Below are 24,632 nucleotides of genomic sequence, written 5' to 3'. Positions count from 1 at the left end.
AAATCAATATTTTAACCATAAATTCGTAATCATTATCCTACAATTGAATGAACCTTTACACGTAGCAAATCTTATCTTACTTTGATGTCATTATTCCTCCATAATTGATTTTACATAAAAATGTTTTGTTTATAATATTATTCGAAATAGAATTAATTTCTTTGATAACATGAGTGATACATTTACACACTGAATTTGTCACAAATATATGTTTAACTTACAGACTAACTAAATCTCTTTCGCAATATGTTTCAAATTCTCTTTTTATAAACTTATGTGGCATGAAGTTTAAACAAAGCACATGTTACATATAATAACTTGTTGAAATTAGATGAAATAAGCAGAGTATCGTCAGCAAGCAAGTCTATTTCGATTGTATCCATAGCAGATATATCTTTAAACAATAATCAGTATTTCAGGTTAATAGTTATAGTAAGATTACGTAACTATGGTTTATTGATATTTGAACAAGCCAATTTGAAAGCGGACGTCAATAAATTATTGACATAATACATTTATTCTTATATTTATACATCTATTTGCAAGAAAAGACATCTATTTATCCATCTATTTGCGAAAATACGACATATCATAATTTTATCGCGTTTTCGTGTAACAACCTTTCGCCAAAACACAAGAATACTTTTCTCGCGTCGTCGGGCAAAAATGCAAAGCACAAGGATACAAGAAAACCGGTCATGCAAATACCCGCCACATCTTGAATCTCGTGTGTTTGCCTATAATCTGTCGTATCTTTGCATGGCGGGGCACCACGCAAAAACACAAAATCACACCTTTTGTCTTCATTTAAGGCATGCGCACAGCAACTACACATATGCTTCACATTTAGAAAGAAATGGAAAGTAATAAGATTGATAGTATCCTGAGTTTATAAGTATACCATAGAAAAAGTCTACAGCTAACAACTCTGTAAAGATTTTATGCCGTACAAAGATACGACAAACTTTACGTACAGACACGGTACACTGTATGTGGCGTGTTTTCATGTGGCGGGGCGAAAGGTCGCCAGGCAACAGGAAACACGCCATTTTCAATGAAAACATGCTCATACGACGTGGCACAAATCAGGCATCATAATGTTACTGATTAGCCAAAGGAATTATATGAAAGTAATTGTAACATATGCGATTATTATTATTTTGATTGAACTTAAAATTATATGGATTTGTTAGACAAAAGCAAATCATAAAACGAAATCACATCCGGAACTAACATACCATTTTATGTTTTTTTGTTTAAGAAAGAAATGGTATCAATTTCAAAATAATAACAATAATGCTAGCTATATTTTGTTGTTGTCAGGTTTTACGTCGTACAACACAGTAGAGGTCATATAATGATCTTCCAGCTTTTGTTAAAGAAGGAAGACCTCAGATGTTCCTCCGTGCAGTATGTTCCGCACGAACGGTCACCAACCTGAGTAGAACCACTGACGTTCCGTAGCTATGTGGGTAGCTTCATCGCTCGGAAGAATCGAAACAACCTGGCGAGATTTGAACTACAGCGGTGAAGGGCGAATGGCTTGAGGTCAACGACCTTGGAAGAATACCAGTGAGTATTGAATGTATTCGAGCCCATAATAATAACACAAATTGATAAACATTCTGAATTCAATGCGGATAGTTGTACAAAGTACGACAATATCAATAACATAATTCGGAGTGTAAACACTATCAATATCTTACATTTAACTGAAACTGGCCTGAACATTTTCTGTTAGGCATAATGTGTGTTTTTAATAATAATTGAAGACAAAATGTGTGACAAGCTTTATTGAAACCTTCATGTTTGCTAGCGATTCGTTTCTAGAAGATTCATATTTATTCGTAGTATATTTGACCATTAACGTCAATGTCAGTGTACGGGATAAATACAAGTACACGGAATACTTTTTACATATTATTAGTCCATTCAGATTCTAAATCTTATTGCATCTATATGATTTTGACTGAAGGGCGTCGTTACTCCTGCTTTGTTCCTTTGTGCGACAGCGTAAAGATGGCAGAAATAAACACAAAATGTCACAGTAGTTTTATAAATGAGTGTTTCTAGATTGTATCGTTTTATTTAAGTTAAACTTTATTATATTGATGTAATACCACGGGCTAAGGAATGATTGGCATTCATATACGCCTTGAAGGATTTTTATATTTCATCAGTGATACACAATAAAGCTGTTTGTTCGCATCAAACACAGTATTGCAGCCGTAACATCAATGCATGACTTTCCTAATATTCACAACATACACGAAATTACCGGGACGAAACAAAATTATTTACAGTATACTGTCTCCCTTGCCGTTAATAGTCTTTGTATACAAAGTAAGGCATGAATTTGGTTTTTGATTTACACTCTTGATGGAAATAGATAGATCGTTTGAATTATTGTTTTTACTGGGCGATGGTAAAAATTGGCCTGTTGATAAACCAAACACTGAACAAGAGCAAAATAGTTTAACAAAAGTTCTTCTAAATTCATGACTCATTGTACAGTAAAGAACGAAATTAATGGCATTGTTTATCAACGCTAGAATATCCATAACGTCACCAAGTGGAATGTAAATATGTTCGAAGAACTTATCCAGAAATATAGAGCACAAAATAAGAATCCCCTGTGGTAGCTCGGTCACCAGAAAAAGCACAATCACAGTCAGTAGCATTGTTGTTGTTCTTGAAGGATTCCTGTTCCTTTGATAACTAAGGCTTGCCCCGCCTTCCGATAGTCGCCTTTTTACTTTCATTGATTTACTCAACGTCCTCAGTAACAAACCACCGTATAGCATGATTAAAAGACTTGGCAATATTTTTGCAAGTACACTGTACATTATCAAAGCAATAGTTGTAATAGGCTTTGTATGCTGTGTGCCTAAGTTCCAGTCTTCAAAAACGTACATTGTTGTATTATTTCGATACTCTAGTTTCTCCAATTTATGAATAACGTAATTTGGAATCATTATTAATATCGAAACACACACAATAATACAAACCACTACACGTGCTCTTATAAGTCGGCGCATGCGCGTTAAACTTCCTTTAGCCGGCGAATGCAGATGTCTATGTCTTAATATTGCCAATGCAACAGCAAGCCAAATTGCTATTGTATGTGTCGTAGCGGAAAAGTTCAAATATACTAGTAGAAATGTCATCCAAGACTTGCTATTTTTGTCAGATGATATAAAGAATGTTGAATATCGACAGTAGAAATGGTATGCAAAGGGAACATATGACGCCATTGTTGCAATGTCAAACACAGCAAGCCATGTTAATATACAATTTATCGGTGTTTGCATTTTCTTTCGTGTAAGTACAACAATGTTTATAAGATTTAGAATTATTCCAATAACACATATTACAAGACTTATATAACCGTGCCATTTACCGTACCATACACTTATTGTTTGAAGTGTCTCGCTTCTGTAAGGGCTTACAGGAACCGTATAATTCATATTTGATTTTAAATAAATGGCCTAATCACGTTTACTCGAACGAGTGTTTTGAGTGAGATATAACATTTTATAGGCTTAGAAGTTCTTTTTAAACGAACATCAATGCTTCTGTCAAATTGCATTAGTCCTTCTACATCATGTTTATCAACCAGGATATAATGTATTCTGTTCTCGGTTTGTTATCAAAGCATAACTCATTCTGCTGTTTAAACGTTAAACCAGTTCTGAAATATACAATATACCGTATAATTATGAGAAGAAAACCTGATGTAAAATTAAAAATAGAAATTTTGAAAAGCAAAGAAAACTGACGATTTTGTATGAATATTATTTTTGTCATCTAGAGATTTCTTCATCAAAATATGTATATTTAAAAATTGTAAACAAAATATCGACATTTCAAAGATATTTCAACAAATTTTATCAACCATCTTCGTTGATTTTTAACATATGAAATGTTGTTTGTGTGTGAAATGTAGGTCATCGGTTTTAATTCATAGAGGGAATATAAGGGATGATCAATTATTGTTACCGCTCCACAAAATAAAAACTAACTTATCCAATAAATGAAAATAAAAAAATAAAACATGTTAGAAATTATAACCGTGAAATGATTTAAAGTTTGATATTTACAAATCGAAAACCAGATCAATATATTTATGTTGAATAAAGTAGGAGTAAAAAACATATTGCAAATATAAAATAAACCAAAGTAGAGACCATAATGACCTTTATGGCGTGGACGGTAACTTGCACTTTCCAGTACCGTCCATGAACAGGCTCAATCAAACCGAGCCTGCAACATTTTGAATTTTGTTGTGTTGGGCTTTTTTCGGGGATTCTGTATTTATCTATTTTATGATCACATCCGTGTTATTTGTGCCGTGTGGCGGCTGTAAAAAGTCTCCCCGTACATTTAATCAATGATGTTATATTTTCGATCCTTGAAGATCGTTCAGCACGACATTATTGTTGTGCTTGTAGTATTTTTAGTTTCAACTTTTCGGCATTTTCTAGTTGGGTGGTTCCATTATTCCTACTTGAATAATGTTGAATCACCCTTAGGATATGTTGCCTGCTTTTTAAATGTGTCTTTTGACGTCTTATCTGTGATACGCAGGCTTCATAACCTCTGATCCCTTGCAAAATTCCATTTTATTTAGTTCCGCCCATTGTTTTTCTCGTTTAGGGCACACGCTTTTTATTACTTGGGGACCATACGCCGCTTTTCATGGAATGGCACTTCTGTGTCACATTGAAGGTTCCATGATGACCGCCGTATGAACACATCTGCGGATGTTTCTAAATTCAAAATTTTACTATTTCATGTTTAAATGTTGAATTCTGCTTAAGCCGGTGCTAAGGGGCGTGGACGGTAACTTGCACTTTCCAGTACCGTCCATGAACAGGCTCAATCAAACCGAGCCTGCAACATTTTCAATTTTGTTGTGTTGGGCTTTTCTCGGGGATTCTGTGTTTATCTATTTAACGACAAGTGGTTTTTACTCTGGTGTATCAATCAAGGTTTGTCAAAGAGTGGTCGTTATTTACAGGGATATATAAGCTACCCTCGCAAAACGGGTCTAAAAACATCAGCATAACTGTCTACAGTTAATAAATATGCTGAGAAGTGAATTTGCAGTTTCCATGAGATAGCCTAACAGTTGTTATAAGTTTAACACGATAACGTTTATATAATTCAGATGTGCCATTCTGATATAATGGGTTGTTCAAGTTCTTCAAATATTACATTTTGCAATTGATTGCAATATAGAAATAGACAGATAAATCCGAGTAGCGTAGTGGTAAGAGAGTGGTTTGTCGAGTTTAAATCTGCAATTGTGCAAATTATGTTTTTCAATATTTTTTTTTTTACTTTCGGAATATCTCTCTTATTGCGTGTCACGTAACTTTTCGTTTCCTATTCATCATGTTTTGTACAAATTGATGTTAAACTTATGACAGTTCAGCAAAATTGAATGTACATTGAATTTGATTTCTAACTGTCATTTAACAGATGGAAATGTATTATCAACTTTATTTTGTTTGAAACTCTGAATTCTGTTCGCCGCATATTATATAATTTTTGCATATTTGTATAATATATAATTTCTTCCATTACTCATTTCTCACCATAATCACGACTTGTGTTATCTTTTAAATTAACCTGTTGAATCAATAAAAGTTCTCAAAAGCATTGTACGAATGAGATCCAAGGGGAACTAAAATTCAGTTTGTTGTAAAAAACCTTAAAACGAAAAAAAAAAAAAAAAAAAAAAAAAAAGCCTTGACAAGGATTCAAACTAGGGTGTCTACAATCACTGAGCGAACTCTCTACCACTACGATATTATGCTAAACGCATAAAATAGAAATGATTGCCTAGGTGGTTAAAGATTTAGGCGATATATAGTTTGCTTTTATATAAGAATTTTCGGCACGACTATTTTAAACAGACAATGAAAGGAATAGCGAAATCGAGCTTTTTTGTATGTTTCACTTGACACAGATATAAACACCTTTTTATCAAACCCGTTAGCATGTACCGAGTAGGGCAGCTTATTGCAAGTAGATCGTACTATATAAATGTCAGTTTTAAACTGGATAATAAAAGATATCTTCTTCATTTTGTCTCTGATTATAGACATAATTTTCTATAATAAATCGTGCAGCAATCGATCGCAGGGTTAAAAAACTTACCAAGTGATCAATTTTTCTGCACGCAACTGACTGATCTACTTATCCATTAACGGGTGTGTTTATATAATGTAAGTCAATATTAACAAAATAAAACGTTGCAACGGCTTGAAATTACAGAAGGATAAACATTGCGAATACTTTACTTAGATCTTTTTTTCATCGGACAAGACATGTAACAATCATCTAGTTCTATATAAATGTACGAGCCTATGGTGCAATTTTATCTTTTGATGACATTTTATTTCGAAAGCATCAAACTACAATGTGTGAGTCAGTAGCTTTAACATATGATTAAGTAAGATAATGAATTTTATATCAGGTCTCATAAACACAAGTAACCACTTATGCTTTTTTTATTTATTATTAGTCTGTCTCTTAACACAATCTATTATTAGATCATGATTTAACAACACTAACTGCTGTATGATTGTTCTGTTGCTGCATAAAATATTTGCAAAGTGCAAACTCTTTATTTCAATTTAATGTAGAATTGTAAATGCTATGTTCACATAATTTATTTTAGCTTTATCACTGTTGGTATTTTATTGAATGAGAGAATATCTATCAGGCTAACAAATCTGATTTTTTAATAGCCATAAACTTATTTTGATATTCCCATAACGCTAACGAGTATTACAAGTTCTTATCATTGTGTTATTTTGTGATATATTGTGTTGAATGAAACGCTATTTTTTCAAATTTTGAACGCTATGGATGTCTTGATTTTGATTTGCTTTGCCAGTGTTAACGAATTTGAAATAACTTTTAAACAAAGACTTGAATCACCTTTCCTGATATTGATATAGCATTTTCTAGTTATGATACCGATTGTACTACTTTTCTGATTGCATGGTTAAATCAACTGCAAGAAATGTAATAAAAACAAATATTCAACTACTAAGATATAAAAATAATTCAATTGCTCAAGAATTCCTCTTTTTACGATATGAATTTTAAAACAATCGTATCGGTATTATATCGTCTAGATACAATTTCACTGCCAATTTGACCCAAAGCAAATTGTATTTGTCTAATATTACAAATTCATTGCTCAAAACAATGAACACACTCAATATTTCAAGTGTATTTTCTGTTTTTATAAGTTTCATAAAGGAACGATGTCCTGAAGCATTTTTGAACACCGCTGCAAGGAAAACAATGTTTTTGAAAAAAAAGAAAACATGTGTCAGGAGTTAAATCGTATATCCATTAATGCACAGTGCGATAACTGGAGTGCAGGTATAAGTTACCTTAGCTCTAGTTAACGCACTGTATGTGTGGGATGCTCGTTGTTTGGCTACATTTGTATTAGAATTATTTGTAGATTTATTGTGAGGACTGATAAGAAAGTCATATTCAGATGCTCGTACATTGGTTACTTTTTCTGGGGTTTCATGTAGTGACGACAGGGCACGTGTGTTTTTCAATGCTCTTTCCTTTACTTAAAATGTCGTCAAAAACTTTCAAAAAGGAGCTAAATAAGCAACTTAAGGGTTTTAACATATTACTCATTTTATAATGTAATTGTTTGTTTTTTTTTCAAATAAGCAAATTTAAGCTGTCAATAAATAATTATGTCAAAAATATAAGTAGAAAAGTTATTATAATAATTTGGATATTTGTACTTTTTGATTGAATGTAACATAATAAATATTTACTGAAGAAGTTTATTTATTTTTATAGTATGCTAACTATTTTCATTCTTAATTTATATTTTTAAAAACACTTTTCTTATTATGATAGCAATGTTTTATTGATAAACATGTGGGTCTTCAAATCTCCCTAATGAAGCAACAACAGACAGTACGACTGCATATACATATCCCACTGACATCTAAACAACTATAAAGTGATACAGGTATTATCTCACATTCACTTTTCAATATTACAATTACTTAAAAAAATAACATCAAAACAATTCACTTGTCTTGTAAATACATAATCTATATAATAATTATAAATCTTTACAAAGAAAAGGGAAAGAAAAAAAAAGTGATATATGCACACTTAGAGAATAAACATGTTTAAGGTATGTTCTTCACACACACACACACAAATGAAAAATAGAAAAAGGAATGAAACATTTATAGAGCTAACAGAAGCATTTAATGTTGTTTGAAATACTGCGCTATTAAAAAGTAAAATAATTATAAGGAAGAGTAAAAATGCTATTATATAAAAAGGGCCAAGGAAAAGAGAAAGAAAACTGAAATAAAAGGTTTTGGTGCCAACTACTAGAATTGTCGTTAAGCGGTTACCTCACTGCTTAACGACCATATAATTAAAAGAGGCTCACTAAATTAATAAATAATCCCCATGTTTTTTTCAAATTCAATATGCTTGAATGACCATTTAGTATTGTATTTATTAATTTTATTACTTTCAAAAACTGGTTGTTGAAAGGTTCCTATATTAGGCCTTAATTGTTTTAATCAACAGTAACATATGTACTATTATGCATGTAGTATTATTTCATTAATAACTTTACAAAATGTATATTACCAAACACTATATCCAACTGAATAATAACAATATAATCTAACGTATTATTCTTTACACAATAAACTGAACATTTCTATCAAGAAGAGGAATAACTGACAACAAACCACACAAAAACCACATTAGGTGTTATATGTTAATAAAACATTTTGTCTAATAATAATAATAATAATAATAATAATAATAATAAATCAATAAATCAATAGATAAATAAATAAATTTGTAAGCATTCAGAAAAGTTGTTCCCTTTCACAATCGTCTTTTTCTTGCTCCCATGACATTTTCATGTATATATGATGTACCTTCTTTAATTGATATTCTAGTGTAACATAGCTAGAAACGCACCTTCTTTAATTGACATTCTAGTGTAACATAGCTAGAAACGCACAATCTTTTATTGATATTCTAGTGTAACATAGCTAGAAACGCACAATCTTTAATTGATATTCTAGTGTAACATAGCTAGAAACGCACAATCTTTAATTGATATTCTAGTGTAACATAGCTAGAAACGCACAATCTTTAATTGATATTCTAGTGTAACATAGCTAGAAACGCACAATCTTTAATTGATATTCTAGTGTAACATAGCTAGAAACGCACAATCTTTAATTGATATTCTAGTGTAACATAGCTAGAAACGCACAATCTTTAATTGATATTCTAGTGTAACATAGCTAGAAACGCACCAGAGCCGCTGGAGTTGAGTCAAAACAAAAATAAAATAGACTGCTTGTTAATTGTTATCTAGAACAATATTGGTAGGTTGACAATGAAACGGATGTAAGAAAAATAAAAAATAAATATTTTCATATTCTTATTGGCAAACTATTTAACGAGAATATGATTCAACTATTCTATACTTGATTCCAAACCTTCAGCCTAAATCTTACTCGATGTAAATATAAATATATTTCACAATTTATTACTTGACGTATTTTTAACTTGACATTTGCAAGACAAAATACATGTATCCTTAAAATTTGACACATTTCGTTTTTATGTGTATGTAAAAGCACCACAGCAATAATGTAGTTACCCTTTATATATAAACCTTCAACATCTTTCATTTTCTTTCTGTTATAATTATTTTTTGTATATTCTCATCAAAATGCAAACCATTTTGATTTGTTGAACGAAACACTATTTATAGTATCTAAATTATGTTATTTAAGCTGCCTCTTATGATAAAGCATATCCGTACGTAATGTATACTCAAATAATGTGTGTACCCTGTATTAACTTGAAAGGATAAAAATACCGGAAAAGTGAAAAGAAACTTTTATAATACATAGGAATTGAAACACATGTACTCTTTGTTGACACTCAATGTTATAGATAAAAACAATTGTCTTATGAAACATACGAGGGTTGTTCGGAAAGTTTTGAGACAATATTATTTTCTCTGTTTCTAATTACAGCTGCGAATATTTTTTAATACACATTATAGCTTAATATGTTATTTATCCGAGTTATGTCTTTAAAACGTTGTAACGTTACTATACGGCATATAATCGTTTCCATAGCAACACCTGTCTACGCATCCTGGCGCACGGACTATTTTCTTGTTATAAGTTTTCTTACTGAATAAAAAGAGCCCCTAAAATTGCGCCAAACGTCACGAAAATTTTATGACGTCACTTCCAACTTAAGGACGTCATTTCCGCTAGTTGTTTAAGCCGTTACCGCAGATCATTATAGCAATACGTGCGCGACAAGACAACGACTATGGAAACACCGTCAAAAGAGGAACTGCGTGTTTTTATTAAGTTTTGCGTTAATCTTGGGAAAACGCCAACAGAAACTAAGCAACTTCAAGAACAGGCAAACAACGGACGTACTGTTAGTCGACCATTGGTATTTAGATGGCATAAAGAGTTTCGGGATGGCAGAAAGTCAAATAAAGACAAGGAAAGGAGCGGTCGCCCATCCGTCATCGACGATAAACTGACACTTGCAAGAAACGCGCTTCAGTGCGACCGTCGCATAACAGTAAGAGAAGTTGCAGAAGTTTGTGATGTAGGTACGGCAACTGCTCACAAAATGTTAACTGAGACACTTGCAATGTCTCGGGTTTCGGCCCGTTGGGTACCGAGATTATTGACGGCTGGTCAGGAAGAAAACCGAGTAAAAGCATCTCGACAGTTTTCTACGGTGACGTTAAACTCTGGAAATAACGGCAACGTCGGATAACGTCGTTGCGTGCGCCGGGTCACGGGTAGTGTCTGTGCCTAACGCTTTGTAGCTTTTGTATACATGAAGCTATTGTTATGAAATTTTACACTATAATAGATGAGGTATTAAAGTAATACATAGTAAACTCTTGTTTGATTTTATCTTTTCCAACGCTAAATATTGACCCAGTCTCAAAACTTTCCGAACAACCCTCGTACAATATCTTTACAATATATATATATTGGTGTGCTTTTTATATTTAAATATTTGTATTTTAGTGTCATTTGTACTTTTGTTTATACATTTTATTCAAATAAAAAAGCTTACAAGTTTCTTTGATACATGTTTTTGTCAGTTGTATGTAAATGTTCTTATAAACAATCAAAATAGAAAGTGGTTATGACAAGCTCTACAGACTTTTTCAGCAAAGCGTTTCAAAATACAAAAAATGCCTTTAATTTATGATGCTATTGTGTAAGTCGTTTTTCTTGATTTTTTGTGTTGTTTAAAGTGTTTGTTGCTTTTTCTTGTTTTGTTTAGATGCAAGGGTAACAATCTTTTAAATGTTATGTTGGAGCTGAAATTACAATATCTCGCATAAAACACTTATATTTGTTGTATTTCTTATTGCAACGACTAGAGAGCTATAATATGTTTATATCTATCTTTGTTGATAATGAAACAGAGAAGAGTCATTGAGATAATAGTATGAATTATATCTTACGTATATTGCTTGTCAGTATTAACAATCTGCCACAACCTGTTCATTCCTGAATACCGATGATCCATAGGTACATACCAATAGGAATAGCTTGTCCACAGGCATACTTACTTAGAAATTGTTACGCAAACAGATAATAATACATATAACAATAATAACAGCACCATAACATTTATTGAGATGTTTTACGGCTGTTAGATTATTGTAAAAGGATCTTTATTAACAATAACAAAGCTATAATACCAATTTAAACCCGATTTTCCCGATAAAAGAATGAAGAATCGACTGCTGTATATTCTTGATAAAACCAATTAAATAACATATTTCAGCAAATGATCGGTTTATGGCATATCGTTGCTCAAATTGACGAACTGATACATTTAAACACACATGATTATGTGCATAATTGTTCTTTTGTATAGAATATACAGCGTTCTGTTTGCTTGCAAAAGTAATTTATTCAAGTTTGCCCCTATAAATGAATTTATTCTGTCACTTAGAAAGACAAGAAGATGAATTGTATGAATACTGGAACCATCCTAATTTGAAAAAGGTCAAATTGAAGGAAATGAAAATACCACAATCGTGTTTACAAAATTATAATGTCGTACGGTAAGTATGCCACCTTTCAAGACTGATGTAACAAAAAGCTTACTTGTATGATAAATTTAGAGTTTACATTACCTAGAACATTGATAATATATTCTGATTGATTCGGTATATAAAAGGCTTTTTACAAAAATCTATATCTTTGTTTTAAAGAAAACTAAACTGATAGATGTCATAGTAAGTCTTAAATGAACCTTATGCCCTAGAAACGAATACTCTTTTTTCCCCTGCAAAAAGTAGAGCTATATGTTAATTTATTTGTCATTAATGAAAAGCAGTATGTAAACAAATTAGTGTTTTGACTAAAATACAATATTTATATAATGACTCTAATTAAAGCCACTAGCCTCCAGATGGTCAAACGAAAAAAAAATGAAATAAACTTTCAAGTTGACGATAAATACTGATATAGTTACGTTTAATCCCTTATTACCGACATCTTAATTCAAGAACGAATGTTGACAATGCGCCAATATATCGTATTTCTTCCTTTCATAATCTCCAGCATAACTAACACAGTAGCCAATATAAAAAGGAGATAATTCATTCAACAAGGTCATGTGTCACAACAGTGGTTCGGAAAAATCCCTGTATCCGGTTAGCCGGGCGTATATCAATTTTCGTCACTAAGTAGGCCCTTATCATATTTCCAGCTAAAGTTCAAATCTATATTGGCTGTCATATATATGATATAATTAATTCATTATAATTTGTAGTGCCACAAATTACTACAAATATCAAAACCAAAGAAGTTTATTCGTTTCTCTCTATGTTTCAAACGATCCTGGATCCCGTGATCTCCGGATCACAGGTTGGAATAGTGTGCGGTGTCAGCCCGGTACAGAATTAGACCTAGCCCGTTGTAGTCTAGAAAGAAGTTCTTTTCAATTTTGAAGTGGCCTATTTCAAGTCATCCTTGGTAAGACTGAATACATTTTAAGTATATTTTTTGTAAATGTGTACATGAAACTCTGGAAACAAAGTGATCCCTCGAATCATAAATCATAAGAAAATTACATGAAATTTCATTTCTGAGTACTTTGGTTGTTTTAGTGCATCTTTGCAGGATTTCATTTCTTGGTGGAAGGTTTTAGGCAGAACCATGCGCCAGAATACACCACAATTGTTAGTTTGTTTATTTTATAGTACTTACATAAATTTAAAGAAGGGCTGATGGATGTTTTTGCTGAATATTGTTGGAAAGTATTGTTGTTGACAGTTATAGCCGCTAAATGCCTGTACGGGATATGCTGTGTTCAGAATTTAGTCTTAGATGTGATGCATTTACTTCAGCATATAGAGTACGAAAATTCAGTAGGCCGTCTCCGTACCGTACAGTCACGTGGTACTATAAAAAATATAGCGGATGAAAGAACTCCGTATGATAATAAAACAAGGTATTTTCCGTTGGTTAAAAAGCGAATTGATAGTTTTTAGAGCAAAATTGTTATAATATGCACTTTTCCAAGTTTAATTACGATTTCTTGCAACTATGTAGTGTTTTTTGAGGAAGGATTTTTGAAATATTAACAAAAGACAGTTAAAAAAAACTTTGTATATTAACTTCTGATGGTCTGTTTGAACAAACAAAAACAAAACGTTTGAATAAAAAAAATAAATTAAGGATTTCACGGGCATAATGTGCCTTTAATGAAAGTACATTATCTTTTTAAATTGAATTAAACATTGTTCTCATATTTTTATATATATAAAAAAAGATTTAAAATAGATAAATACAGAATCCCTAAAGAAAGCCCAACACGGCAAAAAGTTTTAAAAAACATAACTTCAATAATCAATGAGAAAAAAATCAACAATTTAAAAAATATACATTTCATCAAGTCCCTGTGTTGTTTATACTTACTATCGTAATGTTTGACGTAAGAGAATTGCTATTAAAATTTTGGTATTATTCTTTGAACTCCAACATCTTTTAACGTCACCAAAACCATTACGTTTCACTCACCCTTTATCTTATTTTTAAACAGTAATAGCAAAATATCTTACGCGTTGACCCTATATTTTTATTGCATAAATATTTTCCTCCACTATCTCACTACACGCTCGGAAAATTATAGCAAAATTCACCGTCTTGAATTTTTTTATTACACAATCTTCATTGCGATATCGCGCGATATTTGCATGAAATATGGACGTCAGAACGTAGAGAAAAATGACGCAGAATCGGAGACTGTTTAGTACATATTAAAGAAAGACATCATAACAAAGACATACATTTACTGAATATTATAAAATTAAAACGAAGAAAATCGGATGAAAATTGATAAAAATAGACTGGTTTACTGATAAAAAGACGCAATTTCGCCGCCACCGATAGAGGGCGCTTTGACGTCATAGTTACGCTGTTTATTTATAAAATAATGCTGCAGAAGTAAAGCTCACATATCTATATGTTTGTATACCAAAAATCATCAAGATCTGAGATGTTGTCAAATTTCGGTCGGAAAGTAGCGAGCTACCTTAATGTGATAGGCATCTTTTAAAATTAATTTAAACCTTGTTCTTAAAGTTAGAAAACAAAACAAAAACAAGATAACTTCATTAATCAAATTTAATTTGTTCAGAACATTTGTTTGTAACTGAGATAAAACATCCATTAATAAACCTCTCAATAAATCACAATAAAGTGCAGTATACACAAAAATAAGACAAGGTCTTAAAGTTTGAACGCAAATCTTAATTCAAACTAGCAACTTATGCAATAGCTTAAAATCATTTCATATTTCAGAAACTGTAAAAAAAAACAATAATAATTTAGGATAAAATAAAAAATTGTTTGCCGAAGCCATAATACCGTTCAGGTAGTTTTTTTACATATGGAATAGGGTGCATGAACTTAAATACTTTTATCAGTTTTACAAAGTAAAATAGGGTTGTCCTAAATGAATGCTTATCTCTTTCTTCAAGGGTATCAAACATGTTGTCAATACATTCTAGTACGTGGATATGTTGAATAGTGTTATGTCAAAATGGACAGATCTAGAAATGCTCAAGTCTTTTGGACGCAGCATGAATATAGCTGATATGCAAGCGAAACTCACTACAATATAAGTCTTTCTTTTAGTTAATCATTTCACCTTACAAAGTGCTTATAGGTGATTGTTTTAAAGAAAATATCGCTCTGTTTGTAATTTCATATAATTATAATCTGGTATTGAAGGCATGTAACCGTAAATAAAAAAGTTTGAAGTAAAATTACATATAAAGACAGACAGATAATAAATAAATAATGATGCTTTGATCAATAAACTGTTTTGTTATGATCAAACATTAATGAAAATTAAATAATGCTTTTATTGCACACTTTGTCGTTACAAGTCATTTCATATGTTTATGTCAATTGATAGTTTAAGAAAGAAGTGCGTATATTGAATGAATGTGAGACTTCAACAGAAGCCAGAAAGATACAATGTTCAAATCACGTTTCAGATTAACTTTACGAAGTATTACTCTACCTTTTTATTTGTATTCACTTAAAAATTTGTAAATCCCTAAAAGATTTTTACCTTCAGATTCATGAAACCTTTCAATTTCTTAATTTGTTAACAGAATGTTTTTTTTTTCAAACTGTCATACTGTAGATAATTTTGTTTCCATTGTCAGAATTCAAAAATGTATATAAGTTTATTATCTTTATAGTCATGAAATCTTACAATGGTTTGACTATTTAATAAAAGATCTAATTAAAATGAGTGAAATGTAAAAGTAATGAGAGTTATTAAAATAACTAGACGTATAAAATTCCATCCAAAAATTTCTTTGTTTCAATTGTTATTCAATCAAAATATAAATACACTCATAATTTTAATCCTTGATTTAGGATCGTATTCTTAAAGAAAAAATAATATTTTTTCTTTGACAATTTAAACCATTTTATTTTTTTATGCATCACGTTGCAAGACGAAGCAATTGATGGTGGGCGCAGTAATTATGCATTATTTGAACTTGTATGTGGGCTGTTTAATATTCTAAACTTCATAAAATGATATCAAAATTTAGCTTGGTCGTGATCTGAATATATATATGCATATATATGTCATATGTTTGTATTTATCTCGAAAAAACATAGATGTGAACAGCTTTATTAATTAATTAATTTATTTATTTACTTAAATATTTATTTATCTATCTTTTTATCTCTTTATTAATTTCTAAATTCAATTCTTTATTAATAGTTTGTTTGTTTGATTGTTGGATTGTTTACTTAAACGTGTTCTTTACCTTATTATAGTTACGAATGATAAAGTTATACAAAAAGAATCATGTTAAAAGACATACATTCTTATTTTTTGGAATTATATTTAAGACAACTAAATCGATTATTTTAAGCGATGAAATTAACTTTATCTTACCAAAATTTTGCACAATTCAATAATCCATTTATCATTATGATACTTGTCGAGACATAAAATAAGCCCGTTATTTCCAAACTAAAGCTCCGGTGAACTGTATGAAGCAACTATTTTTTTCAGTATATTGAATATGATGTAACATACTGAGCGGCACTGAAATCTCGTCTGCTAAACATATTCCAATACTGTTCAATATGAAGTGCACTAAAACCACACGCGTTTCAGATGATAGTAAACGTTTAATTTGACGTTTATCTTTCCCTACAGAATGTTAACACTTTGACTACAATCGTTTTTTTTAGTTTTAAATATTTTTTTGACATGTACGAATTATTACAAAAAACATAGCCTACAAACCTTCGATTGAATTTAATTAGAATTTCGACATTACTTATTTTCCCTGAAAATTGGAACACATTGATTAAGTGCCAATGTAAGAGGAATTAACATGTACAGACTCAAACCGAGTCTGTAATTCTCTTGTAATTTTGTTGTGATTAATGCTTCCGAGGGATAACTTTGTTTCCAGATTTTTATACTTCACAACAGCGGATGTCAAGTGCTGTGTGGCAGCTGTAAAAAGTTGCCCCGTGCTTCACTTTTAGTGTTGTTATATTTTTCTGGTCCTTTGGGATCATTGATGCCAGCACTATTAAGTGGTGAGAATTGAGTACCGCTCAGGCCGGTGCTAGTGGGCGTGAGGGATGTTGCATATTTTCATTATCCCTAGTGTACAGACTCAATCAAACCAAGTCTGCAATTTTGTTGTGATTAATGCTTCCGAGGGATAACTTTGTTTCCAGATTTTTAACAACAAACAACATGATTTTGATATCGGGTTTTAATTAAACCAGGACGTGGTTATTTATTTATAGAAAAGGTGTATTTGCTTCCCCAAGGCGTGCTTTTATTTTCAATGATAAAATTCGTATCCTTAATTAAAATATAATTGATTGCTTTTAATGTTTGTTTAACTGCGTGAACGTGTTAATGAAATAATTGCTATGGGTATTTAAACGTCGTCAAATATAAAGTACATATAAAATAAAACACTTTCCGAGGCAAAAACAAAATAGAGAAAATAAGAATCCCTAAAGAAAGTCCAACACGGCAAAATTGAAAATGCTGCAGGCTCGGTTTGATTGAGCCCGTTCATGGACGGTACAAGTCATATTAATATGGCGGTGTCTTTGTACATTGAACTAAGATAAGCAGTCTTAACTTTATAAACACGGATTGCAATATCCTCGATGAGCTTCAAGGTATCTTGCGATATGTTTCATATATAATTCCCGTAGCTTTTTATGGAATCCCGGCATTGCGTAGATGGTCTTCTTCTGTGTAATTCTTCTTCGTCGTGATAATTGAAATCCGCCCGGGACCATCGTTGTGATTCAGATAGTTTCGCTCATTTTTAGATTGTTTTTGACCATTTTGAAACTGTATATATCTTCATTCCCTTTCTATACGCAATCTTAAATCTTAAATACATTCGGATAAAATTTTCGAGTCATATAAACGTAAAATACAAGAGTCACTGCAAAACTCTTAATCCTTTCTTATCAATCCTCATACTTTAGTATTTCTTAGAATTTTGTCATTTAAATATTTTTGATACCCATTTATATTAAATTAATAATGTTGATAGCGTACAAAATGTTAAAACACTTCATCGCCAATAAGATTGTCCTTTTTTGATTTAGAAAACAAACTTTTCCATGAGACATCCTAATAAGTAAGAGTGAAATTAGTAGGTGTTTATCAGTTTATCAGAACAGATCTGATGATATCAGATTCAGACGATATTTGGATTTGATGTTTTTTTACAACATAATGAAATGCAAATGTGAAACACTCCGACATTGGCCTCAGGCTTTTTAATTAGAACCTTATACAATTGAGATTCCATGACAGACAGAATACGAACCTATAAATGAAAAGTCGCCGACAATGTGTCGAAATATGCAAAACATACATTCACTCAGATCGTAAAGAGTAATGACGTGAATGGTGATAATTTGTAATTCAGTTGTTTTTTTCCCGTATTTCTCTTCACTTTTTACATACCACACAAAGCGTTACATGGAATGCATAGATATATCTATTTTCTTATATATAAGAAAATATGCTTTTTTATCTTAGTCTTGATAAATGCTAAAATATTTTAATGGTCGGGGTACCCTCGGGACGGATATTTCGGTCTGAACCGCAACATATTACATTTATTATTATCCTTGATTATTGTTCTCATTTTCTTTGAAACTTCAATCATGGTTGAACTTGAGTAGCACCAACTTGCTAACTGAATTACATAAAAAAGGCGATGCATATAGACTTAACATGCAGCCAATTTTGATGTTTTTTTATCTGCATAGAAAGACATCATTTTCCTGTATGCATGGTTTATTCAACTAAAACTAACAATAATAAAAAATATGGGTTGCATAAGGTGATAAAATATAGAATGATAAAAATCTTTCTGTGAAGAAAATTTTCAATGTGAGCTTTAAACATCTGGTTCAGATATTACTCTTTAAATATAACTCTTTCAAGTTCTTTTACTCTGTTTTAAATGAAGTTTTAGCAAAACATGCGCCAATGAAATAAAAACGCCTAAAACGGGAGCACCAACCTGACTGGTTTACAGATGAAATAAAAAAAAACGATAATTTGTTAGTGTCATAATTAAGGAGATTTTGATCAGTACAAAATTTGTAAGCAACAATGTTGACTAGAAAGGCTATGAAAAAATCTTTAATAAAGCCATTAAAGAGAATAATGACTCAAAGTATGTATGGAAAAACTTGATAGAAGCTTCTAACATCAATCAAACTAAACGGATAACACTTCCGTCTATAATAGAAAAAAAATGATGGAGTAATTGAGAATGAATAAGAAATTATCAATGAACTAATTAAACATTTTTCAATATTTCAAATGTCTTTACCAAAACTACTTTATCTGAAAACAATTTGTCCACTTTAAAAGAAAAAAATATGGATTCATTGCCTTGATGGTAAAGGCCCCGCAATTTTACTATTATTCGTTGCATAACTTCTATTAGAAATAATAGCATTCATTTGGGTATTTTTCCTGATAAACTTAAGGAAGCTCGTGTCTTGCCTGCGTTTAAATCAGGAAGGAGAGACTTTTCTGAAAATTTTCGCCCCATTTTAATTCTACCCACCACCTCATATTTGACCGACATATAGCGTCACATCTTCAGGCACTTTTTTAATACACAAAAATTATACATGACAGACAATCAGGGTTTCAAAACAAAAATCTTGTAATATAGCATTACTTAAATTAATTGATGCCTGGATCAAAGATATTGATAATGGTAAAATAATAGGTGCTATTTTCCTTGATTTACGAAAAGCGTTTGATCTTGTCGATCATGAAATTTTGATACACAAATTGAAATGATATCATTTTTCTGAAAAAGCTGTTACATTTTTTCGTTTCTATTTATCAAACAAAAAACGGACAATTCAAGTAGATAATTAACAATCTGACATTTTACTGGTAAAACCAGGATTTCTCCATGGATCCATTCTTGTGCCCTTACTATTTTTTATTTATATAAATGAAATATCTATACTCTGTAATGATCTTAATATAGACTTTTATTTTATGCTTTTCAGTCGATTACTGATTTATCCGTGAAAATTATATTTGATAATTTCACAGTGAAAATTATCAAAATATAATTTCACACTTTTCAATGACGAAACTACTTTTTTAAGATTTTCCCCATGTGGTACCTCAATTTTATTTTTGCTGACTATTCCGACAATGTCAGGCTGATTAAAGAAAAGCAAAGCTGAAATTGATAAATAACTTACATATCAAAATTAAGAAAAAGAAGAAAACTTACAGTATGTCACTTCTATTCATTCAAATTACCAATCACCAAATATCGTCTCTTTAATTTTTTGTTTCATTTTTACAGTCTGAAAAATACATTCCTTCAACATGCAAAACTGCTCTTGATGACATTTGGGAATATTTAAGTATCCTACGAGCAATAACTGCCGTATGCTTTATGAAAACTTGAAAAGCAATGGCAGCTTTCACTCGAAGAATATGTAAACAACCCAGCGTTCGTAAGGCTTCCAAGTTTTCCAATTTCCTATCCACTTTTTTAATGTTTACACATCTGTCAACACTTATTTATTGTCTGTTACAATCCTCCAATAAGTTTTCTTTCTTTTAAAAAGGTGTAGGACTTACAAATCCAAATGATATCCCTCTGAATCAAACACAATTATTTTCCTCCAGTGAAATACACAACTTTAAAAATGGGGGCCGTTTACATTTAACAAAGCCAGGTCTTATATAAATTCGCAGTCAGTAACAGAAATATGGATGGATGGTTGGACTTTTTCTCCTACTAGAATTGTATGTTTTCATTATTAAAACAAGCAATCAGACATATTTTTTTAATAAAACGAATACTATCACTACCTTTTAACATTGATTGTGGAACTTATTTTTCAGCCCATGACTTCTTGTATTTAATGAGAAATTCGACTTTTTTGAGGCTCTCAATGGGGAAAACAAATTTTAATATTAACGTAAATATTAAGGAAATTTCGTTTTAACCTGTTTTTAAGCATAAAATAAAAAGAAAATTTGTTTGTTTGTTTGTTTGTTGTGTAAGATGTAATTTTATTTCATCTCGTGAACTTTGAACTACGCCACTCGTGAGAATACTGTTTTTAAAGCCCACTCGATGAAATAAAATTTCATCTTACACACAAACAAACAAATATCCTCTATGTATGCGGATGACTCTACACTTTATCAATCTTGTGACTGTTTACTGGAAATACAAGATAATTTACAAAAGATTAAAATTAAATTAATGATTGACGTATCCATATTAATATGTGTTTGCACCCAATAAAACAGCACGCATGATAATTGGTTCTTCAAAAAAGGTGAAGAAATGTAACCCTCTCCTACTGAAAGTAAATGATACAACTCTTAAAAATGTTTAACAAAATGTTATAAAGAATTTTATTATTATTCGCACAAAAAATTCAGTTTAATGCAAAATAACGTTTGATTAACAATGTAAAAATGTGTATCATGTGATTTTGTTACCGTATATTGTGTATTTAACACATGATGTTTTTTTTTTACCAAAAGATGCTAATTTTCTTCTTATATTCTGTAAGAAAAATCGAAGCACTTGATGCTGCCTTGCTTATTGTTAAATTACAATATGACGTCTAAGATTTTAACAAGATATGTTTGTAAAACATGTATGCCCCCTATTGGCAGCCAATTAGTCATATGATCAGGTTATTATGCATGACTTCTGACCCAGTGAAATCTTACAAATAATATATGCATAAATTTTATGAATCATGTAGGCCTCATTAATGACAGCCAAGTTGTTATATTACATAGGACCTTCAAATGTGTATACCAAAAGCATTTTCAGTTTAATATAAAAATATCAACCAAGGCAACTTGAGTTGTCGAGTTATTGGTCACAAACCATCATTAAGTACAATGTCAATATGACATTGACCCCTTGACCCCAAAATCAATAGGGGTCATCTACTGGTCATGACCAATCATCATACCAAGTTTGAAGTTCCTATGCCTATGCATTCTTTAGTTATTGATCAGAAACCGTTTTTACCTACAAGGTCAACGTGACCTTGACCTTTGACCCTTGATCCCAAAATCAATAGGGGTCATCTGCTGGTCATGACCAATCATCATACCAAGTTTGAAGATTCTAGGCCTAAGCGTTCTTAAGTTATTGATTGGAAACTGTTTTCACCTAAAAGGTCAATGTGACCCTGACATTTGACCCCTAAATCAATTGGGGTCATCTGCTGGTCATGACCAATCATCATACCAAGTTTGAAGTTCCTAGGCCTAAGGGTTCTTTAGTTATTGATCGGAAATCGTTTTTACCTACAAGGTCAATGTGACCTTGACCTTTGACCCCTTGACCCCAAAATCAATAGGGGTCATCTGCTGGTCATGACCAATCACCATACCAAGTTTGAAGTTCCTATGCCTAAGCATTCTTTAGTTATTGATCGGAAACCATTTTTACCTACAAGGTCAATGTGACCTTGCCCTTTGACCCCTTGACCCCAAAATGAATAGGGGTTGTCTGCTGGTCATGACCAATCACCATACCAAGTTTGAAGTTTCTAGGCATAAGGGTTCTTTAGTTATTGATCAGAAAACTTTTTTACCTACAAGGTCAATATGACCTTGACCTTTGACCCCTTGACCCCAAAATCAATAGGGGTCATCTGCTGGTCATGACCAATCACCATACCAAGTTTGAAGTTCCTAGGCCTAAGCGTTCTTTAGGTATTGATCGGAAACTATTTTTACCTACAAGGTCAATGTGACCTTGACCTTTGACCCCAAAATCAATAGGGGTCATCTGCTGGTCATGACCTATCACCATACCACGTTTGAAGTGCCTAGGCCTAAGCGTTCTTTAGTTATCACTCGGAAACCATTTGGTCTACGGACCGACAAGTGCAAAGCAATATACCCCCTCTTCTTTGAAGTGGGGGCATAATAAATCTGGCAAGGGTATTGAAAAATGTTCAATTTGTTTCATTAACGGTTCAGCAATTTTTTTAATTTGTGTGTTATTTTATACGACATATCCTTCATTTTTTTTATTTAAATGCATGACCTTTCCATTTTTTGTTAGTGCTAACTTATCATTGATATGATAAATTGCTTTTCTATCAAATGCAATGTCTTGATAATGCATTTATTTGCAAGATTTCACATGCCCATCTTAATTGATTCGTTCATTGTTAACTTAATAATTTGCATGTGACCGCACATGAATATATTATCCATTCACAAAAGCAGAGACATCAATGTATCTTGATAGCTAGTGACATAATGATAATATAATAGAAAAAAAAACCTGCTTATACTACAAGCACTTTTATTATAATAAATATTATTCTCATTATTGTTTACCCTTAATATAGCGTATTATTTTTCATCTGTGAGAAATGCAAAAAAAAAAACTTCCATCAAAACTGATATTTTTATATCAGTTATGCCAAATTATAAAAGTTTTTATCTCGATATGAAATTCGACTTTGTATAGGTTTAATTCAACTTTTTGTCCAGTACCGTCCATGAACAGGCTCAATCAAACCGAGCCTGCAACATTTTCAATTTTGACGTGTTGGGCTTTCTTTAGGGATTCTGTATTTATCTATTTTATGATCACATCCGTGTTATTTGTGCCGTGTGGCGGCTGTAAAAAGTCTCCCCGTACATTTAATCAATGATGTTATATTTTCGATCCTTGAAGATCGTTCAGCACGTCATTATTGTTGTGCTTGTGGTATTTTTAGTTTCAACTTTTTGTCCAGTACCGTCCATGAACAGGCTCAATCAAACCGAGCCTGCAACATTTTCAATTTTGACGTGTTGGGCTTTCTTTAGGGATTCTGTATTTATCTATTTTAATACAGGGTTCTCTGATAAACAATGTTTCTTAATTTGTTTTTATCCTTTGATATAAATAAACAAATAAAAAACCCAGATATGTTTACGGAAAAGATTATCTTAAATATTTATTCATAACAGATATAAAAAGGACAAATATGTTCCGCTTATATCTAATTATTAATTAGAAACCAGTTTCACGTCATTAATACATGTTAATACATTTATTAATGTTGTCCTTTTAGCCTGCTGCACGGTAAATAGGCCAATTGCGTGAGCATCTGAGTTTCTCATATCAGGTCATAAATGGTGTTCATAAGGCTTCATAACCTCAGATCCCCTTTCAAAATTCCATTTTATTAAGTTCCGCCCATTGTTTTTAGGGCTCACGCATTTTTTTACTTGGGGACCATATGCCTCTTTTCATGGAATGGCACTAACGTGTCACATTGAAGGTTCCATGATAACCGCCATATGAACACATCTGCGGATGTTTCAAAATTCTAAATTTTACCAGATCATGTTAAGTGTTGAATTCTGCTTAAGCCGGTGCTAGGGGGCACCGAGCCTGCAACATTTTCAATATTGTCGTGTTGGGCTTTCTTTAGGAATTCTGTTTTACT

The 24,632-nt window shown here is 31.7% G+C and overlaps 2 protein-coding genes across 2 annotated transcripts; one reads left to right on the top strand and one right to left on the bottom strand.

Annotated features, from left to right (window-relative positions):
- Nucleotides 1-1,794: 1,794 nt before the first annotated feature.
- On the bottom strand, nt 1,795-16,717 carry LOC132735720 (G-protein coupled receptor dmsr-1-like). Its single transcript, XM_060722715.1, has 2 exons — nt 16,543-16,717; nt 1,795-3,691 (listed from the first exon to the last, which is right to left on the bottom strand). The coding sequence occupies exon 2, from the start codon at nt 3,465-3,467 to the stop codon at nt 2,298-2,300; it is 1,170 nt and encodes a 389-aa protein (XP_060578698.1). The 5' UTR covers nt 3,468-3,691; nt 16,543-16,717; the 3' UTR covers nt 1,795-2,297.
- Nucleotides 10,393-10,857, top strand: LOC132735690 (protein GVQW3-like). Its single transcript, XM_060722675.1, has one exon. The coding sequence runs from the start codon at nt 10,393-10,395 to the stop codon at nt 10,855-10,857; it is 465 nt and encodes a 154-aa protein (XP_060578658.1).
- Nucleotides 16,718-24,632: the final 7,915 nt, after the last annotated feature.

Source organism: Ruditapes philippinarum, unplaced genomic scaffold (genome assembly GCF_026571515.1).
Source record: "Ruditapes philippinarum isolate M1 unplaced genomic scaffold, ASM2657151v2 ctg2090_1_1_1_1, whole genome shotgun sequence".
Classification (NCBI taxonomy): domain Eukaryota; kingdom Metazoa; phylum Mollusca; class Bivalvia; order Venerida; family Veneridae; genus Ruditapes; species Ruditapes philippinarum.
The sequence above is the reverse complement of the archived record's forward strand: the minus strand, read 5'-3'. Positions and strand labels throughout refer to the sequence as shown.

Coding starts and splice junctions, on each gene's coding strand:
- LOC132735690 (XM_060722675.1), top strand. CDS start 10,393: ATGGAAACACCGTCAAAAGAGGAACTGCGTGTTTTTATTAAGTTTTGC.
- LOC132735720 (XM_060722715.1), bottom strand. CDS start 3,467: ATGAATTATACGGTTCCTGTAAGCCCTTACAGAAGCGAGACACTTCAA.